Raw genomic sequence first — 20,598 nt, 5'->3', positions numbered from 1 at the left:
AGTAGGCTTTTATAAATGCAGTGCCAGCAGAAAAACGCAAAGTCTCGTGAGTATTCGTGCGCAGTGGAAGTGGAGCTTTTCTAAATCCTTATACAGCTGAAGCGACTGGTAGCCTCCCAACTACTAGCTTCCAGCATCCCAAAGTAGGAACCAGGTCATTTGTGGCTAACTTTCCTACGTTTATCAGTGTTACTGCTTCAAATTTTAATAATGTGTTGGTCACTATTGTGCGTAATCGTTTGCTTGACATCCTTACATGTCGAAGCACAGATCTCTAAAAGGTATGTTATCGGCTGTCCCAGTCGTTGTGACAAGTCGATGTGCCCACGTATGCCATCGGATTGCCCAGCAGGAGAAGTCCTTGACCACTGCCACTGTTGCTCCGTGTGCGCTTCAGGAGAGGGCGAAGCGTGCGGTGGAAATGGGAAGCTCGGAGACCCGGTGTGCGGCGAGGGGCTGGAGTGTTCGGTGTCGGACGGAGTAGGATACTCCGCAACGGTCAGGAGGAGAGGCAAGAGCGGCGTTTGCGAGTGCAAAACTACCGACCCCGTTTGTGGCAGCGATGGTGTGTCCTACCGTAATCTCTGCGAGCTCAAGAGAGTCAGCAACCGGGCACTTAAACTTCAGCAACCACCTGTTTTGTTCATTCAACGCGGAGTTTGTGGAAAAGGTAATGTGTCAGGTTTTCTTATAAAGCTTGAAAGGATGTTTAATAAGACTGTTTTCAACAGGTACGCATTAATATTCATTTGGGTCCAAATCCTTGAAATACGCGCAAATAGGTTAGGTTATTATTTTATATCAACCTATGATTTACCCGAAAATCAAAGTTATCTGGTGTTAGGATTCAACCCTGTTGATATCGTGATGCATAAATCCATACATAACTGTGGACTGTGTGGAATAGCATCAAGATATTTTGCAGCTGGTCATTGCCTACAGTAGCATATAGGCCTATTCACATGGACTCAAACGTCGTGTCCTTTGACAACAAAACAAAAGCTACAATTTAAATGTATTTTAATCTATTCAGCACGAAACGCAGACTGTTTGCTAGGTTGAGTCCCATTAATCCCATTAATTTGTGCTGTACACTTTGTTATAGGGGTATGGGCATTAACCACTAATAATTATGCCTGAATAAATGCAATTTATCATTATCACTAACTTCATGGCTGGATATGTCACTATCTTTTTTCATTCCTATCGACTCCACTTTCTGGGGACCTCTATTCTGACCACAGTTGCTGGTTGTCATCAGACCTGCAATCTGAAACAAATGTTGGAACTCAACATAAACCAGACCATCTCTATGGTCCATCTCTAGATGTGTTTTCTTTATGATATACCATAACACAGCCCTGCATTCTTCACATTTATGGCAACCTTTTAAAGGGACTTGCTATTTTTACCCTCTTTTTACCCTCAATTTAGTGATTACTTGAGCATCGTATCATACCAAGATAATGCTCATGTTAAATGTGATCTGTTCCTGCCAGTTTTTAAATTATACAGACCCATTTTGAGCTGAATTGGACAGAGACATGGTCATACTCACAGGGCGAGACCAGTCTGAGCATCTGTGTGTGACTGTCTGAATCCACTATGTGTTCAGCTCTGACTAGGACCACCACACCCCAACACCTGCAGCTAAGAGGACAGAACTTACCTCTAGGCAAGGAAACATACATTGTGTGAGGAGGAGATTGTATTTTGTGTGTCTGTGTCACACACAAATTTGTGTTGCAGCTGAATCCATGTGTATACCTCATCAACCACAAGGACACTGTAATAGGCAGTTGGCACGCCAAAGTTGAAGTAGTGTCTCTTTAGTGACTGACCTAACATTTGGGTTGTAATCACTTCAAATCAAGTTCCTCATCCAGCTCCTCTAAAGTCAAGTCAACATTATAGTGGGCTGCATCGCTTTGTGCCAAGCTACACAAGGTCCTCTTGCAAAAGCAGGGAAGCCTAAGGACTCTGGGCTCTAGACCGTGGCCTCACTGCAAAGCAAACACATGAAATTACACTTTGCATGATGTCATTTGCATCTGGTTTCTAAAGTCGTCAATTTAGTCGTTGATTTAAAAGTGGTACTGTAAGAGAATCAAGATGTTGAGTACAATGGGTTTCATGCAAACCATTTCAATTAACATAAAGGAATGACAATCTGAATGTATACAGTAGGTGAGTGGTGGGTCATTTCTGGTGTGCAGTTTGATGATTACTAACATAATTTTGCATCACGTGTGCTGATTATGCGCATAATTTCTTCCTGACTTCTTGTTTCTGTCTCTCATACACTGCCTTGCCTGTGCTCAGATGAGTGGAGTAGCAGTAGTAGAGGTGTGTTCATGACAATGAGCAGGTCAAGTGGCACAATTATGGCTTTGAAAATAGCACTAATATTTCAGACATACCCCCTAGCACCCCCACCAGCGCCCGCGTTTGTGCTAAGACTGGTTTTTACGCCATTAAAATATATTCCACAGGGTTGATGTCACTGCCCAGCCGTCCAAACTCCACCCCTTTATGTCTCTATGGATTCTCTCTCTATTCCATTCTCTCCGTTCACACTTTCACTTCATCAGTCTTGGCTGGTGCTGCATCAATTCTAATGTGTGTATTCCAGTAGCCACAACCTAGCACACTGAAGTAGCCCATCATAATGGACGTGCCTGTTTCAGAACTTAGACAGATGGGTTTTTGCTATATTGCTTTTGTCACTTTAGATCAATACATGAAGTCAATAATTATGTCCTAGGGGCAAGGGCAAGAGAGTAATTGATTTAGGAGATGGGATATCCTGGATATGTTCACACAGACCAGTATGTGTGTTTCATGTGACTCATGCGACTCTAAGCTCAAAAGCTTAGAAAGTGTGTGCTGTATGTGTTCAGTGCAGCTGCACCACAACCTCGTAGCAAAGCACCTGGATTACCATATGTCTGGCCTGATGAGTGTCCTCACTCTCACTCTCCGTCTGTGTTAAAGCATCCCTGGGGTGTGAACACTCAGAAACCCATTCATCTTTGTTTAACTGTCTGTGAGACTGCACTGTGTGTGTGTGTGTGTGTGCGTGCATGTGTGTCATTCAAATGTAACCTGTCTCAGGTCGTTCTTTGATTTCCTCCAAATCAGCAAGAATACTTTCGTCATCGATTGGCCAAAATCCACCATCCCTCTTTTCCATTTCCAGTGATGTGTCCAGAGGTACAGTATCATCATAACATAGGGAGGTGCTTGTAGATGACCTGTTCAGATCCTCCAGACTGAACTGGGCCTTAACACTGTCTGGACACGTTCCAACCATCTAATACCATTGTGTTTGACCATGGCTATGGAACAAAGTTGTTTTGGGGTGGGGAGTTATTTTCCATTCCTTGATTTTCTACACTCTTTGGAGTTGATGTTTCAAACTTTGACTTCCACTGTAGTCCAAGGCAGGTGTTCCTAAAATACTATTGGGCATAGAAAACCTTTTAGCTTGTAGTGGAGCAAAAGGCCACAAACTTGTTCACATGAATGAACCATGACATTCTTTGTTCTCATTGGTTGTTCTTAAAGTTAAAGAATGTAGTTTTGCATTTGCTGCCTTTTCTGGCTGCAATGAATTTGTACCTATGCTATGTTTTCTAATACCAATTAGTGTCCATGTCCTTGTAAACAAACAAAATGTAAAATAGGTATCTAAATACCAGTGCTCAACCACACCATCAAATTTGAAAAAGACCTTAGCAATATATTAAAAAAATAACAAGGCTCTTTACAGAACATTCTTCATCATGTGATCTCATTCCTTGATCGCTACCGATTGATAATGGCCATTAAACACAAATCAAATTTACATACTGGACTTTGTGTAGTAGAAGCAGAATGCAGTATGATGGAGAACTAATATTTTCCCTATTGCCTTGTGCTTGGGATGATTACAGCTTCTGAGGGCATGTATGGAATATGTATCAAATTTCATCTCAGAATTTCTTGGACCAGAGAAACATTGTGGACCCTGAACATATAATTGTGTGGTGTACTGTACAGTATGCCAAGACTTTGCTGATTCTACGTTTGTGTTTAACTATACCTCTAGGATATAGTATTATTTTTGCCCTTCACTGAAACATTATAGATAGACTCAGCGATTCCAGAATAACACAAGTGGTTGGTATTTATAGGCTTATGGGCGCCTCTCTGCCAGAAATAGCACATTTTGGGGGATTTCATGAGGAAGGTGTAGATTGTGAGACAACATGACTCGAGGAGTAGTGGAAAGATAAAGAGAGAGGTGTTACAGGTATGATTATGCTGTCTGAACTTAAAAAGCAAAAATGTCTGTGATAATCTTTAGAGAAGTTAATATGCAGCCTGTGTAAAAAGGCTTTATGCCCTCTCTGTATGATTTAATTATATGGTAAATCAGTCAACATTTCATGATTTGTCGTCTTAAGGAGGTTTCAGTGGCACTAACAGAGCCAGACACACGCAGCAGGGTAGACTGTCTATGCCACTAACTGACTGTCATCCCTCTTTTCCCTCTCTCTCTTTAGATAAAGACCAGGTTCATTTACTGGGCTTATTCTTGCATCATGTCGTATTTGTGTGAGTGATTGAGTTCATTTTTATCCTCCAACTTTCTGTTGTTGTTGTATTTCTAGCCCAAGACAACCCAAACAGCCTGAGACACAAATACAACTTCATCGCTGAGGTGGTGGAGATGATCGCCCCAGCTGTGGTACATATTGAACTCTACCGCAAGTAAGAGCTGCGTGCCTGTGTGTGTGTACTTATGTGTGTGTGTGTGTGTGTGCATGCATGTGTAGACATTCCAGTGTTTACTGCCTGGCCCACCTGGATGTTGTGGGGCCACACTAGTTGAGAGAACACCTCATTCTAAACCCTTTTCATGTGTTTCTCTTTTTTCATTACCTCTCCCTCTCATCCTCCTCATCCACACCTCATGTCTCTCTACCACGCCCTTTCCCACTCCCTGTATCCCTATCCCTCTACTCTGTCAATTCTACCCCCCCCCCCCCCCCCCTCTTATTCGATCTTTCTCTCTCTGCCCTGTCTGTCTCTCCCTTCCCCCCCTCAGGATGGCCTACTCTAAGAGGGAGGTGGCGGTGGCCAGTGGCTCAGGGTTCGTGGTGGCGGAGGACGGACAGATTGTGACCAACGCCCATGTAGTGGCCAATAAGCACCGGGTGAAGGTGGAGCTAAAGAGCGGCGCCACCTATGAGGCCAAGATCAAAGACGTGGATGAGAAGGCCGACATCGCCCTTATCCAGATTGAGTCACCGGTAAGAGACCTCAATACAACCGACACAGAAATAATGGCCATGTGATTCAAGTAGATGCACAGACAGGTTTGGAATCACACTTTCTTAATGAGGTAGCCCTGCCTGAGGCATATAAACTCAAGTGTCACCCTTTGACTATGAGGAGGCTTGGCCTTATGTTAGACACTTGGAACCCGTCACATACAGTTACAGGAACATAGTGTACAGCGTACAGTATACTGTCTTGGTTCAATGCTTGAATTATATGCCTGTCCACTTCTCCAAGAATATCATACCAATGTTATTTCTAAATGGATACTTCATTGTAAGTGGTGCAAATAGTAGGTTTTAGGGAGTGTGGCTTTACACAGTAGCTCCTATGCTTCAAAGTGCTATCTGATCCCTGTGTATGAGTGTGTGTGGGAATGCCATTCAGAGGTTCAACACCCAGGAGACAGGCTTCCAGGCCAGAAGCAGCCATGTTTGATCCAAGAGTTTCCTATTCTTTATACAGCTGTAGATCTAGATCTAGATAAAAACAAGTTTAGTCAATTATCATGTTATTCACAATAAAACAGCAGGGGAGTTGGATTACAATGTAAATTATATGTTGTACCAGGAAAGGTGTTCAACATAACAACCGAGAGAGGTGATCATTGAAGAGGTGCAACCAAAATGGTTCCTCGTAAAATGCTGGCATTGAAAGTAGTTGAAATTGGCAATGAACATAAAAATACCTCAGACATACTGAAAAGACCTATTAAAGGTCCCCTCCAGTTAGTTTAATTAAACATGTGTATCCTGAGCATCTCATAAACTAATGTGTGTGTTTATTTTGAAGATAAATCATGAGTATTTCTTATTATTTAATTTCCCAAGCCTCTTTTCTTCTTGGAAATACACAGTTTGCTGCTGTAGGTGTGTTTCCATAAACCATTAATATTCATGTTCCACAACCCTGATTGGCTAACAGTACGGTCACTGCCTCAGCTCTTCATGAGAACCAAAACAAGACCCGCATGATTGCGATAACTAGCTAACACAATGGTGCAAAGCCAGCCAGAGATATTTAGCCATGTATGAACCTGAGTTTGAACCTGAATGGGAAGACCTCGAAAATGCAGAACCGCTGCAACAGATACAGCCCTGCATGTATCCGAATGATAAATAGTGGCTAATTAGTGGGCTTGCTTCAGCAAGTCCAACTATAGTTATCCAAATAGTTAGCGAGCATGCAGAGGTCTTTCAAAATCAATTTATGTTCTGATAATTAGCTTGCTAGCTAACTACTTCAGAACTATGAATGATGTATTGATGCATATTTACTTTTATTGCATATATCCTTCTGTTGCTAAACACACAAGGAATAATGGTGCTCTATTAAAATGAAACCTTGTTGTGACATCAAGGATGGGGCCAATGACAAACGGCTTCAAAAAGGAGCAGCGTTTTCCAAAAGTTGTGTAAAACGACGCAAATCATCACACATTTTCATAGTATTTATTCAATATTCCACTGTGCAAATACCAAAGGGCAGAAAGGGTAGCATTTATACTGGTGGGGGGCAGATGAACAGATTCACAGTCAGATGAACAGATGAACAAACATGCTTGAATTAGAAACAAGTTTGGAAATGGTAAGGAGGCAGGCCTTTTTTTTTTTGCAGGAGTGTACAATAACATACAGACTCCGCTATGTGGATCAGGGGGACACACATCTCCCATGAATCATAGTCGACAGACAACCATATGAAAGAATGCCTGGCGCCCATTCAAAGCCACAGGCTAGAAGTTACTGCACAGAATAGCTTGCAGTACTCTCTCTGGCTGCAGAGCACAGCTGAAAAGACACTCACCACAAGGACAGAGCTATATGTTGTATATGCACAGGTTACATTGGCCCCGAATGCTGAAAGGAGCAAATTATGAGTAATGTTTGTGACCTACAATGTTTGCCAATGCTTGGCTTAGAAGACCACTGTTGACTCGACTGGTCTACTCTTATTCTTCAAAAGACACATGATTGGCATCCCTAGTAATGAGAGAGTTTGGGGGGAAGGGGTGGCTGGAACTGGAAAGAGTCATTGATAGAGAAATTAGAGGATGAGAGAGGGAGATAGATAATGAGAGAGCAAAAGAGAAGAGAGAAAGCTGGAAATGTCTGATTTGAAGTGCAAGGGAAAATACAGTCATCAAGAACATATCCTCAGGGCTTCTGGTCTGTACTTTTTAAAGTAGTTTCTGTCTGTCTGGCAGACGCCTTTCTTTATCTCTGTCTCTCTCTTGCTCTTTCTCCCTCTCTCTTTCTCTGTCCCACAATTCCTTCTTGTCTCAATTCATTCCATGTGGGACTCAATTGAAGGGGGTCACTATTGTCAAAATGTGTGTATATGCTCACAGGGAATCGATCACACATGTTTGGGAATGTAAGCTTTGAAAATGTACTTTTTTTACAGTACAGTACAGTCCCATACTCCCACCACTCGGTGCTCTGTGAGAAGCAGAGTTTATTGGTGACTGGGTCGGTCCGTTCCCGGTCTGTGGTGAACCCTCGTCTCTGGGGAAGACATTAGTCTGTCTGCAGCAGCTGGGACATCATAGGACGAGAAGGGGAAAAAGTGCTGCGCTCCCTCCATCCTGACAGAGAGAGAAAGGGAATGTGGTCAGGGCTTGGAAAACGGATCCATATGTCTGGAAAGCTAAGTGAGCTAATACGCTAATGAGTTGGCCCTGTGATGTGGCGCTGTCAAGATAAAGATAGAAGTCATCACATCGTAGGGTAACAACAACTCACTGGTTAACCCTCTACACTCACTCACGGTTTTAAATGTCTGGTAGGTACCACTTTGCACTTATTGTCTGCTCAACTACAATTATGTGGAATGGTTTTATTAAATCAATTTTTTTAAATAAAAATGTTGTTGCTGGACGTCATGTCAATAGACAATTAAAGATAACAAGGCAAATGATTACAACATCACTTATGCGTTGAAGGTTCCTCAGGTCTTAACCACAATAGATGCCTGTATATGCCACCCATTACGATCCATCCCACAGACGTCTCCTGAGATGACTGTTGCTGGTTTGGCCAGGACTCTCATTGGTCCCTTTCAAGAGAAGTCGAGGACATGCTCCGTTTCCCATCTTGTGGAAAGAAGAGCCAGCCGCATCCTTCGGAAAAGAAGCAGAAGGAAAATGAATCACATCCTCCTCTCATCCTCCATTTCACTCACTCGCTTGCTCCCCCAGAAGAGCTCCTGTCCTTTCAGATGCAGTGGAGTGCAGTGTGCTGTGCAGTGTGCAGAGGGCAAAGGAAAGCCGTGTGTCCTTTCTTTTTTATGCCTCCAACTTGGCCTAGTTTGTAGGTGGTTGTTGTTCAAAGTCAGCGATGCAGGGGAAGAGAGACCCAAACATGCAGATAGACATCTCTTCAGATCTGCCGGGGCACGGGTTCAAAGGCATGTGGCGTCTAGAAGAAGGCTACAATCAAGTCATCTAGGATCCCCGTAAACTATGTAAACCAGACTAAAGGAAAGAAAACGTCAAGCTTTTGGCCATGTGTTTGCTCTTATGTTGGCTGTGATATTTACTACAACATGTGTTCACCATCTTGCTTTACGTCCCTAAAGATATGGTTACCAAATATAGTTAAGACATTGATATTGATATTACCTACGTTATTCATTGGAGTGTAGCAATCAGCGAGAGACCATTTATTGTTCATATGGCATAGATTCTCCACAGCTCATACAATATATTTGGATATGTGTATCTTTCCTCCTACATGTATGCAAAAACAAGTGTTTGCAGCACCTAGAGGGCTGTATTTTATGTAAAAAACAGTCTTAGCGCAAATGCGGGCGCTGGTAAGGGGTGGTGGGTGGTGTGTCTGAAATATTTGTGCTATTTTCAAGGCCAAAATCTTTCAGCACATCTGATGGCACTTGATCTGCTCATTGTCATGAACACGCGCATGTATTACCACTACTCAGCCCACCTGGATGCAGGCGAGACAGCACTTCAGCATCTCCATGTGGTAATTTCACCAGTTACCACCAACACAAATTGCCAATTACCTTTGTGTGTATATACTGGATTCTAACTGGTAGTAGCTGTGTTGGTGTCAATGTACACAAATGCTTTTGTTGGTTCACGTGAAATGAACCCCCATGCCCATGTTTGCGTGTGCCTCAGAAATGATTAGCCATGGTTTATAACAGTGTGATGCTTGACCATAAGTGTGCATCTGGAGTTGTAAAACAGTATTTCATGTAATAGTTTTTAAACTACTCCAAACTAACAAAGCTGTAACGTTAAACAAAGACATGCCTCTATGGCGACATTGGAGTTTTGTTCCCCCTGTCGGTCACTCCACCCCCACTCTACTGTCTCTCATGACAATACGCCCTTGTCTTACAACAGATGCAGGGGATCATGTCTATATTCTCTCAGCTCTATCTTCCCTCAGCTAACCTAGCTAGCCTTAACCTAATCTTAGCCCTTACCTAAACCTATTTGTTGTTCATGTCGAATGCCCTAACTAGTTGTTTTACATGCAACTGCCAGCAACTAACATGCCAGCAACCTAAGCTAACCTGATATCAATTTAAGCTAACGTATGGCTGTGGGAACATAGGGCACCTCCCTGGTGTAGTTTAGGCGATGCAGGTCGGGCTAGAATGATGACACCTACCATAAGACAATGGACAATACTCTAGATGTACAGTGCAACAAAGCACGGTTTTCCATAGTTCTGGTAATTGTACATCTGTTTATGAATGCTCACTGCTTCTGCCAGGTGATTTTAAAGATGGCAGAAGGTAAATAAAGGAGCTTTTTGTTGAAGATCCTCTATCGCTATCTCCAACATGGTATCATTGCAAAACATCAGTATACCACGTCCAGGCAAAGTCCTATTTCGTCAAAATAGAAGACGTATAAATAAAACAAAAAAAACTGCATTAGCAACTTATGTGGCAGTTAGGCCGTATCTTTGAGTGGTGAAAGTATGGGTTAGGAATAGCTTTGAAGTGGTGTCAGAAAGTGTAGTTGTCAGGGGAAGATATTAGCAAACATTAGCAACAAGAATTAGCAAACAAAACAACTAAAAACACTTTTGTCAAAATTGTCCCAAAGCAGCTTCAAAACCCACAATGTTTTGTTTGCAAGTCTTGGTTATATCACCTTGCAACATCATTTTTTAAAAACCTTTTCAGGACCTATTAGAATAGAAGGTGAAGTATTGTCATATTATATGACTGAGGGTATGAATATTTACTTCAGAGCGTTTGTGTGTGCTCACTGTGAAATGGTGTTTACATACAGGAGACTCTTTTGTCTGTGTTTATCTTTGGCTTGTTGGCTGGTCTCTATTACCTTAGCCTCCACACTGACTCTATTTTTAACCCTGCGTAAACAAAACGGATACACGGACGGAACACTCCGGACACAGGTCTCTCGAAATGGTGCTGTTGTCAGGGCATTGGGAGACATTCTGGGCACACAACCCAACGAGTGGCAGCACGTGGGCTATGACTGTTCAACAGAGATGATTCCATGCAGAAACGGAAACTGTGGATGGATAAATATATCCTTCCACTGTCTGTCTGGCCAGTGACTCGCTGTCTCTTTCCATCTCTTCAATTGTATTGCCATGACATTTTGACGGTTTTTAAATAAATAGTGAAATAAATGATACTGACCACTTATGGAAAGACACTAAGGAGACTACAATTGGACCTAAATACTGTAATCCTCATGTCAGTTTCCCCTAAACTACAGTTTGTTTCCTCTGCCAAATACTTACATAGGAGGTTAATGTGCCTGAGGAGTGTGTATCATATAAATATGTCCCCCTTAACTCTCTTGAGGTGTGTATTTCATCTAAATATGTTCCCCTTAACTCTCTTGAGGGGTGTGTATCATCTAAATATGTTCCCCTTAACTCTCTTGAGGGGTGTGTATTTCATCTAAATATGTTCCCCTTAACTCTCTTGAGGGGTGTGTATCATCTAAATATGTCCCCCCTTGACTGTCCCCAACTTCAGACCAAGCTGCCGGTGCTGATGCTGGGGCGCTCTGCAACGCTGAGGCCTGGAGAGTTTGTGGTGGCCATCGGAAGTCCCTTCTCCCTACAGAACACTGTTACCACAGGGATAGTCAGCACCACGCAGCGAGGGGGCAAAGAGTTGGGCCTCCACAACTCTGATATGGATTATATCCAGACAGATGCTATCATCAATGTGAGTGCGTAAACACACATTCTCAACACACATACAGTACACACACACACACACACACACACACACACACACACACACACACACAGCCTTACACACATAGCCTTACACAATTGCCTTAACAAAACATTACTGACACACACATGTTTAAATGCCCATATTAATCTCTGGAGTGATGCACCTGAACTGAGGTTATTTCCTTTTCCATTTATAGTATGGCAATTCAGGAGGACCCCTGGTGAATCTGGTGAGAATTATTTTCCTTTAGAAAAAGTGTCTGTGATCAAGTGTATGATTGTATGATTGCATTTCAGTTGTCTGCCACAAAATGACTTCCATATAAACCCTAACAGTTCTATATGGAACCAAAAAAGGTTCCATGCTTTGATACCAGTGGCGGCTGGTGTCGTTCAAGATTAGGGAGGATGATTTTTTTTTTATGAGCATGGCCTAATTTCTATTACATCACATTGGATGTAATAGAAATTAGGTTCGATAGGTTCAGGCTATTTACATATCCACCCCTATACCCATCATGAGGTTGCTACAACCTCCCCTACAAATTAAAGTTTATAATACAGGTGCACATGAGAAGAGTTACATTAGAGTAACCAAGGTGACAGTGACACATTCAATACCTCCTTACACACTCTTACCTGCATCTAGCTCTGATCTGATCACATACAGTTCACTTTCATAGCAGCCACATACAGAATCACTTTGCTCATGCACAACAGCTGTCTGTGACCAAATCGTCATACCATAACAGTTGCACAGCCTACATTGTCACCATATAATGATAGTTAAGAAATTAGAACTAATGCATGCAACCTACAAAGGAAAGCAACAAGCAGTTTAGCAGGTATACCGGCGCGCTCCGGTGGTAATACATTAATAAAAGTGAAAACATACCTTGATTTGGAGGAGTTGCAGTGTTGTATAACCTTAGCCAGGGTTAGGGTTAGCCTTAGACAGAGCCCAGGGGCAAACTGAGTGCATGAAGGATGAACCAAGAGTGCATGGAGGTCGCTACTGCTCTTGACCATGGTCAAGGCTAGCAACAAAGCCGTTTTATAAGACAACGTCTAAAGTCGACAGTCACCAAAGGCTTGATCAAGCACTCCTAAGTGCATCAAGAACCAGAGACAAGTCCCAAATGACACAGGTGGCCTGGTGACCGGACGGATACAGCGCGCTCCCTTCGCAAAAACGACAGGCCAGTTTCTTATAGTAATTTCACCAGGACCAACATGGCATGCCGGATGGTGGCTATGTAGCTTTTAATGTCCTGTAAGAAGGAGAGGGCTGTGGGAGTGGAGCACTGAAAAGGCACCATACCACACCTCTACAGCCTACCGTCAAACATCCTCCTCTTGAGATCATGTAGACATGCTGTGGAGGGGGCTCTAGCACCCTGAATTGTGCTGAAACATGTTCGGGGCCAAGCCCTCCGAGTATAAATTTGACCTGTCATGGGCTAACCCATAGATCCATCAACTCCATCAAGGTCATGCGTAAAAAGCTGTGGTATCTCTGTCCACCAAGGTCTCCCTGGCCAATGCGGGGCAGTCAGGAGAAAAGATAGACCGCGCAACCTCATTCTGTTCAGAGTGGGAGAAATGAGACTGACAAGAGGAAATGCATAAAGGAACTACTCATTGAGTCTGAGGCCAAGTGGGATGACCACTATCAGGAGGCCATGCGTCCAAGTAGCCTCAGACACATACAGTACAAGACTGTCGTGACTGGACAAAACACCTTGAAGCATAGAAGAAAAGACTATCGCCTGTCCACAGTGGGGGCAGCTCGAGCCAAGACCGAGTCACCAACAAGGTTTGTCTCTTGGGTCAGTGTGAGTGAGCTTTTGGCGCTATTTATCCAGAAGCACAGGACAAGCAGGTGCGACATCATGAGTGCTGTGCTCTGCTGCCTGAACCGAGGTGACCGCACATATAAACCAATCGTTGATGTAAGTGAGGACCCTCAAGCCCTTGTCCCGAAAGAAGACTATGGCTGCCTCGGCACACTATGTGAGTGTCTTTGGGACCAGAGACAGACCGAATGGTAAAGTTAGATATTCGTAAGTCGGAAGGTGAACCTCCGAAATTGCCTGATGTGGAAATATGCATCTTGACATCCACCATGGTAAACCATTCGTTGGGTCAAATAGATTCCAACAGAATGCAATGCGTAAGCATTCGGAAACCGTACGGTACGTAGGTGCTCGTTGAAACGCCATATATGCGGGATGGGACGGAACCCCGCCTTTTTTGGGGACCAGTATATACAGGCTGTAGAAGCCCATCTTGTCCTGTATTCAGGGACTGTATTCAGTCGCTGAGGTCTCGGGCCGCGTTCCCCTACGCAGTGGACTGTACGAAACCCACAAAACACAGTGGAGGGCAAGTACCCCTGGTCCAGCTGACCTGCCCATGAGAGTTCTGCAACAAATTATTATTTTGCAGAAGCTTTCTCTAATGGCCTGTGCACCTTTGGTGTGCGCCTGTCCACACAGGCCCTGGGGGCTTGTCAATTACACCTGGAACAAACAGCCTGTGTGACAGGATGGCTCCATGGGCTCCCACATCCCCTGGTGCTAGGCTCCTTCCACCAAGACACCCACGATGGGAGGTGATTTAAAAAAAAAGAAATGTGATTTTGACATTTTTTTGCATACTTTTCTGTCATATTTCTTCCAACAGACACACATAGCTGGCACACTTTTGTTGTATGTTTGTGTTCTCTACACTCCTACAGACATTATAAAACACCATTGGTCTTGCTGCAACAATAATCTATTCAAATATGGCCATTCGAAATGAGTGTGGTGTTGGCCTTAAAGCGATATTAGTGGCCATTTTGAAAATAGCAGAAGCAGCTGCTTCTTAAGACCTGCCCTTGCTCTGTGTCAAATTTGGTGCTTTTTTTCATAAAAGGCATAATTCCTTCAAAATGTGGCCTCTAGCCTCCCCACTAATTGAATCTTTGTAGATATTTTGTAAAGTAGAAGTAGCAGCCTAGCTTCAGGAAGAGTCCAGGCAATTTCACATTATTATTATAATTTCACACATTATTATTTCACGTTATTAGGCTATTAGTCAACATATCTCAATGTAAAAACCTTCAAGATACCTCAAAGGTGAATGGCCTTGTGCAACAATTTTAATTGTACCAAGTGGAGGGCCGCACCGATAGACTTGCACACACTTCACACCAAGGGGCGCCGGACCAACTACCCCAACAAAACACATGCATGAACATGAGCACAGATGTAATCGTTAGAATCAAACATGGACCAACATCAGTACAAGTACATCGGTGAGTGAGATAATGCAACACAAAGAATGGAAATTCACAATTACCCACAATTTCCTGGCAACAGGAGGGAGCAATGTAACAAGTTTGCTGGGGAATTGGGGGTAATTGGGAATTTCTTTTTTTATGTTGTAATGTCTCCCTAACCGATGTACTTGTGATGTTGGTTCTTGTTCTTCTTAGATCTATGCTCATGTTCATGTGACATCCCAACTTTAAACAGGCGCATTGCGTGGAATGAGATATAGCACCTCTTGATGATGAGAACGTTCCAAATTTAAATCTTTTGGTGTAACAGGTTCCAAAAAGCACCACCTTCATGCCATGGTTCTATAAATGACTTCATTGCACCTCAATGGTGCCATAAGGAACCCCTAATAACTTTTTCTTTTCTGAGAGTGTAGTGAATGATTGTATGAAAATGTTAAGAGTGTAGGATTGTGGTTTTGATGAGTCATCATACTGTGTGTTTTTTTGTTTGCCACTAAACTGATCTCACTAATTGTAGGATGGTGAGGTGATTGGGATCAACACTCTGAAAGTGACCGCTGGTATCTCCTTCGCCATCCCCTCAGACAAGATCCGCCAGTTCCTGGCAGAATCCTACGACAGACAATCTCGAGGTAGGATGCATTCATATGCGCACATATAAAACCTTGTGTTGCTGCACTCTAAGGCAGCTTCAAGGGTGGCTATAAACACTAGTATTTTCATTAAAAACCCCTTGCAACTGAATCTGTCATTATAGGGCTAGCTTTCCATCCATCCGAAGACTCTCCATGTGAAAATGAAGGGGTTACCCCCATTGCAAATGACAAAATAACTTAATGCTTCTATCCATTTGTCAGTAGAATTTTATGCAAATAATCTAAAATTTGCAAAAAAAAACATAATGGTTTGGTCTTAATGTTAATCCTCAGGAAGAGCAGTGACAAAGAAGAGGTATATCGGTGTGAGGATGATGACTCTCACTCCAGCGTAAGTAGAAGCTCTGCTCAGTCAATATTCAGTTTTCATGTTTTCTTCCAACTCTTAAAGGTTGGATTTGAAATCAAACAATCAAATGAGGTTGAAGTTTTGTTTGATGGTATTTGTGTACATATTGGTTTCACCATTTAGAAATGAGAACACTTTTTATATATAGTCCCCCTATTTCAGAGCACCAAAAGTAATGGGACAGATTCATATAATGTCCAAATTAAACAGTCATGTTTAGTATTTGGTCGACAATCCTTTGCATGCAATAACTTCCTGTAGTCTGCGACCCATTGACCCCACCAGGTGCTGGGTATCTTCTCTGGTGATGCTCTGCCAGGCCTGTATTGCAGCCATCATCAGGAAATGAAATGTATGTTCAATTGAATTTAAATCTCAAGATGGACTTGGCCAGTGGAGAACTTTCCACTTTTTTTGCATTTGCTTGTACTCGAGCAGACAAGATTTTTCTGTACACTTCAGAATACATTCTGCTGCTGCCGTCAGCAGTTACATCATCATTTAGGACAAGTTAGCCAGTTCTTGTGGCAGCTATACATGCTCAAACCATACCACCCCCTCATATAACAGACTGTAAACCTTGGGCAGATCCTTAGTTCTCCAAACTTCCCACTTGCAATTACTCTGGTACATAATCATATTAATCTTATCTGTCCACAATACCTTTTTCCAGACCTCTGCAGGCTTTTTAGGTACTTTTTAGCAAAGTATAACCTGACCATACTGTTTGAGGATAACTAGTGGTTTGCAATGAAGCCCTGTAGTTCTGCCGGTGATGTATTCTACAGATGGTAGTCTTTGACACATTGATGCCTACCTCCTGTAGAGTGTTCCTTATCTATGTGACAGTTGTTTTGGGTTTTTCTTAATTATGATGAGCATTCTTCAGTCATCCACTGTATAAGTCTTCCTTGGCCTACCAGCACATTTGCAATTGCTGAGCTCACCATTGCTATTCATAATGATGTTACAAACTGTTGATTTTGACAAGCCTAAGGTTTTAGCTATGTTTCTGATTTTTCAGCCTAATAATGACTTCCTTGACTGTCATTGACACCTCTTTGGTCCTCATGCTGACAGACACCAATAGCAAACACCAAAAACGTAAAAATCCTAGAATCAATACTAAACATTGACAGCTCTCTTATGCCTGCACAAATGATGTGACAGAGCACACCTGACTTACCAGAAACACCTGTCAAACCAATTGTCCCACTACTTTTGATGCCCTGAAATAGGGATTTCAATACAATACAATCAATACATTTGAAACTATTGTAATTTCTTAGTGGTGAAACCAATATATAAACAACTCCCGGCAAATAAAAGCTGCTACTTTAACCTCGTAGTAATTGTTTGATTTCAAATCCAAACATTTGGAGTATAAGTCTTCCTTGGCCTTAGAGCCAAAATGAGAAAAAATGCTTCACTGTCCGATCACTATATACCAGACATACTTGAGGTATAGAATTAATCTTTAGTTGATTTAATTTTTTCATTGTATGCTTCACCCTCACTGATCCCCTTCACTCTGTAGGTTATCTAAGGAGCTGAAGGGGAGACATACAGACTTCCCTGATGTCACCTCAGGGGCGTATGTCATGGAGGTCATCGCTAAAACGCCGGCAGCAGTGTAAGTACTGGACAAACACTCTAATGGTGTGAGACTAATTATTCTATATATGAGGAGGACAAGTTCTCTTTCTCTGCACTCATGGATATTGTCCTTGGAACTGTCTTCCACTGTACACATTCCAAATGTATGTAAGGCCCTCAAGCGCCCAACTTTTCCCCCCACACAAGCTTATGCATGCATTCATAAAACACACATTGTACACGCAAGCATGCATGCGCGCATGTACACTCTCTCTCTCACACACACACACACACACACTCTCTCTTTCACACACACACACACACTCACACACACATCCAAACTCACAGCCACACAACTACTTTAGCAAAACATTATTGAGCCTACCCCAACATGCTTGAATCTCCCCCTCCGCCCCCTCCTCCCACATCCTTAGTGGTGCATTCTGTGCGCTGAGGTCAGCTGTTCTCTTTGTCCCTCAAACAGTGAGCATGCAGTATTCTGGTTGTGGTTGTGGTTGTGCCTGGGTCCCAATCAACCAACCACCAGTACAGTATGTACTGTACATCTATTAAACCTCTGTGTCATAAGAGGTGTGGTGTTAAATAATGTTTGCCTATAAACGCAGTTAGCTGAGTGCCATGAGGAGAATGTGGAATGTGGAAGTGGGGTTGCTGGTGGTGAGGGAGGGAGGGGGGGTTGGGGGGATGGGGGGGGGAGTTCACATGTGCCAGTGATTATAGAGCCTGTTGTGTTAAAGTCAAGCCTTTGATATCACTTCTGGTAACCTCTCCAACCTTAGTGTAATTTGGTTTTTACTAGATTTCTATTCTGGCCTGGGAGTGTATTTCCTCTGTGTGTTGCTCAAAGCACTCTCTCTACTCTGAATGCTGTACAAATGGATAGTTTACCCATATTAAACAATTACATATTCGGTTCCTATCCCTAAAAGGAGTATATGGACATGGACAGACTTCAATCCACACTTGATGGTTCTGTTTATCTGGGCACCGTAACTAACAGCTAATAGTTTGCATTTTTTGCCAAAACCCTATGCAGGTCAATGGACCCTAAATTAGCATGTTTGAAATGTCATGCTCAAATCATATTAATGTCATTTAAGTAATTTAGTCTTTTCAGAGAATGTCAGATGATTTGGCCATGGAATTTAAAACATGCTAGTTTAGGGTCCATTGGCTTTCATTGGATTTTGGTTAAAAATGCTATCAATTAGCAGTTAGTGACAGTGCCCAGATAAACTGAACCAAAGTGTTTGGTCACTTGTCCATAGACTCATTTCAGGGAAAGGAATTAAATATGTTATTTTTTTTAATTTGGGTGAACTATCCCCTTTTTGCACTTGTACTTTTACACTAAAAAGAGGTCACTAAGAAGTGTCATACAGTAAGCTTGTCATTCTGTTCCTCCCTCAGTGGCGGTCTGAAGGAGCATGACGTCATCATCTCCATCAACGGCCAGCGTATCTCCTCCGCAAATGATGTCAGCAAGGCCATCAAAGGGAACGGCACCCTCCGGGTGGTGGTGCGTCGTGGCAACGAGGACGCCATCCTCACCATTGTTCCCATGGAGATCAACCCCTGACCCCTTCTTCATCCATGAGCTGGAGCTCATTTGTATCACCCATGGACCTTAATATGGGCGTGGTGCTAGAACCACGCCCACCCCTCTCCCCAGAGCATGGGTGGCCAATAGCCTGGAGCGCCTTAAGATTAAGACTCCACCTTGAAAGGAACGATTGTACAGAGACTCTGAGCAGTAGTTCTGAGTTGTAGTTCCTCATCCATGTGTATTACACTTTTATTCTTGTGCACTTGATTGATGCTACTACTGTTTACTCTTAAGCATAAGCCAGATTAACTATTTTGATACTCCTGTTTTGTGTTTTTTATACTGACTTACCGCACGGCACAAATAGGCCCCACAAGTCAAAACAATGATAAGCAGCTCTGGGTATTTCCTTTTTTTATGTAGTGTAGCACACTCCCTGACATTGACTGCATCCCAATTGGCATCACACACACACACACACACACACACACACACACACACATACAAGTGTTTGATACTGGCCTGGTGCAGTTGTTGGGCCGCGGGCCTTTTACACTGACATCACAGAGAGGATAATGGGCAAAACATGGACCCAGGGCACAAGGCACACTACCATAAACACACATTTTACCCCTTCTCTTACCCCAGTGCAGTACCATACTGTATATGAGAGAGATTAATTAATTAATCCCCAAAGGGAAATTCATGTTCAGCAGCAGGTATACACAGGACCACATGTAATTATTATTATTTTTTTTTTAAAGTTTAAACAAATAAAGACAGTAAACTAACAAAAAAGCAACCATACTATTAAAACTCCCTGTCATCACATGCTCTATAGTCGTCTATAGGCCCATATCGTAATCACACACAAGGACTTGTTCACATACTGTAAAATGGCCACTCTGTGTACACTGTCATGCTCAACATAAATAATCTATTGCACACAGGGAACATGCCACACATTCCATTCTGTTATCCAAAGGCATTTGAGAGCATTTTCCATTTGACATTTTGACACTTTTTTTTTACATATCTAGATTGTCTTTGTTTTCAATTGACATAGAGAACATGTTTGTGGATGGTGCTCACCTGATCTACATTATAGAAATTATATGATGAATTTGTTTTTGTACAGTGATCAATTCAATGATGATTGAATATACAGTGCCCTGTGTAAGTAATGGGACAGTGAAGCATTTTTTCTTCTTTCGGCCATACTACATAAGTTTAGATTTGAAATCAAACAATTACTATGAGGTTAAAGTAGCGCTTTTATTTTATGATATTTGTGTACATATTGGTTTCACCATTCAGAAACTACACCACTTTGTATACATACAGTTGGCAGGAGTTTAATACGAGCATACCAACATTTCAGCGGTGTAGGCCTCAGTGCCGCCGCTGCAGCACTCACAGTGTGAAGTACTGCCGAAAGCCACCACAAGGTGGTGATAAGAGCTGTGAAGGATGCCATATGTGTCTTGCATTTGCAAATATCCATGTTTGCTTACATTTGTCAGTGCGCATTTGACAGCACTCACAAACAATAACCACCAGCAGATTATTTTAAACTTTTGGAAAGTGTTTTAGTCAATTATTTTGATGAC

At 42.5% G+C, this 20,598-nt stretch overlaps 1 protein-coding gene across 1 annotated transcript; it reads left to right on the top strand.

Annotated features, from left to right (window-relative positions):
• Window positions 1-210: 210 nt before the first annotated feature.
• htra1a (HtrA serine peptidase 1a) lies at window positions 211-20,166 on the top strand (the record flags this gene model as incomplete). Its single annotated transcript, XM_083696420.1, has 9 exons — window positions 211-670; window positions 4,656-4,755; window positions 5,093-5,297; window positions 11,323-11,517; window positions 11,729-11,761; window positions 15,338-15,452; window positions 15,750-15,807; window positions 17,363-17,458; window positions 18,853-20,166. 9 exons carry the CDS (start codon window positions 211-213, stop codon window positions 19,019-19,021), a joined length of 1,431 nt encoding a protein of 476 aa, XP_083552546.1. The 3' UTR covers window positions 19,022-20,166.
• Window positions 20,167-20,598: the final 432 nt, after the last annotated feature.

The sequence above is a fragment of the Argentina silus genome (assembly GCF_951799395.1).
Source record: "Argentina silus genome assembly, chromosome: X".
Classification (NCBI taxonomy): Eukaryota; Metazoa; Chordata; class Actinopteri; order Argentiniformes; family Argentinidae; genus Argentina; species Argentina silus.
Note: the sequence above shows the minus strand (reverse complement) of the source record. Positions and strands in the feature narration are given on the sequence as shown.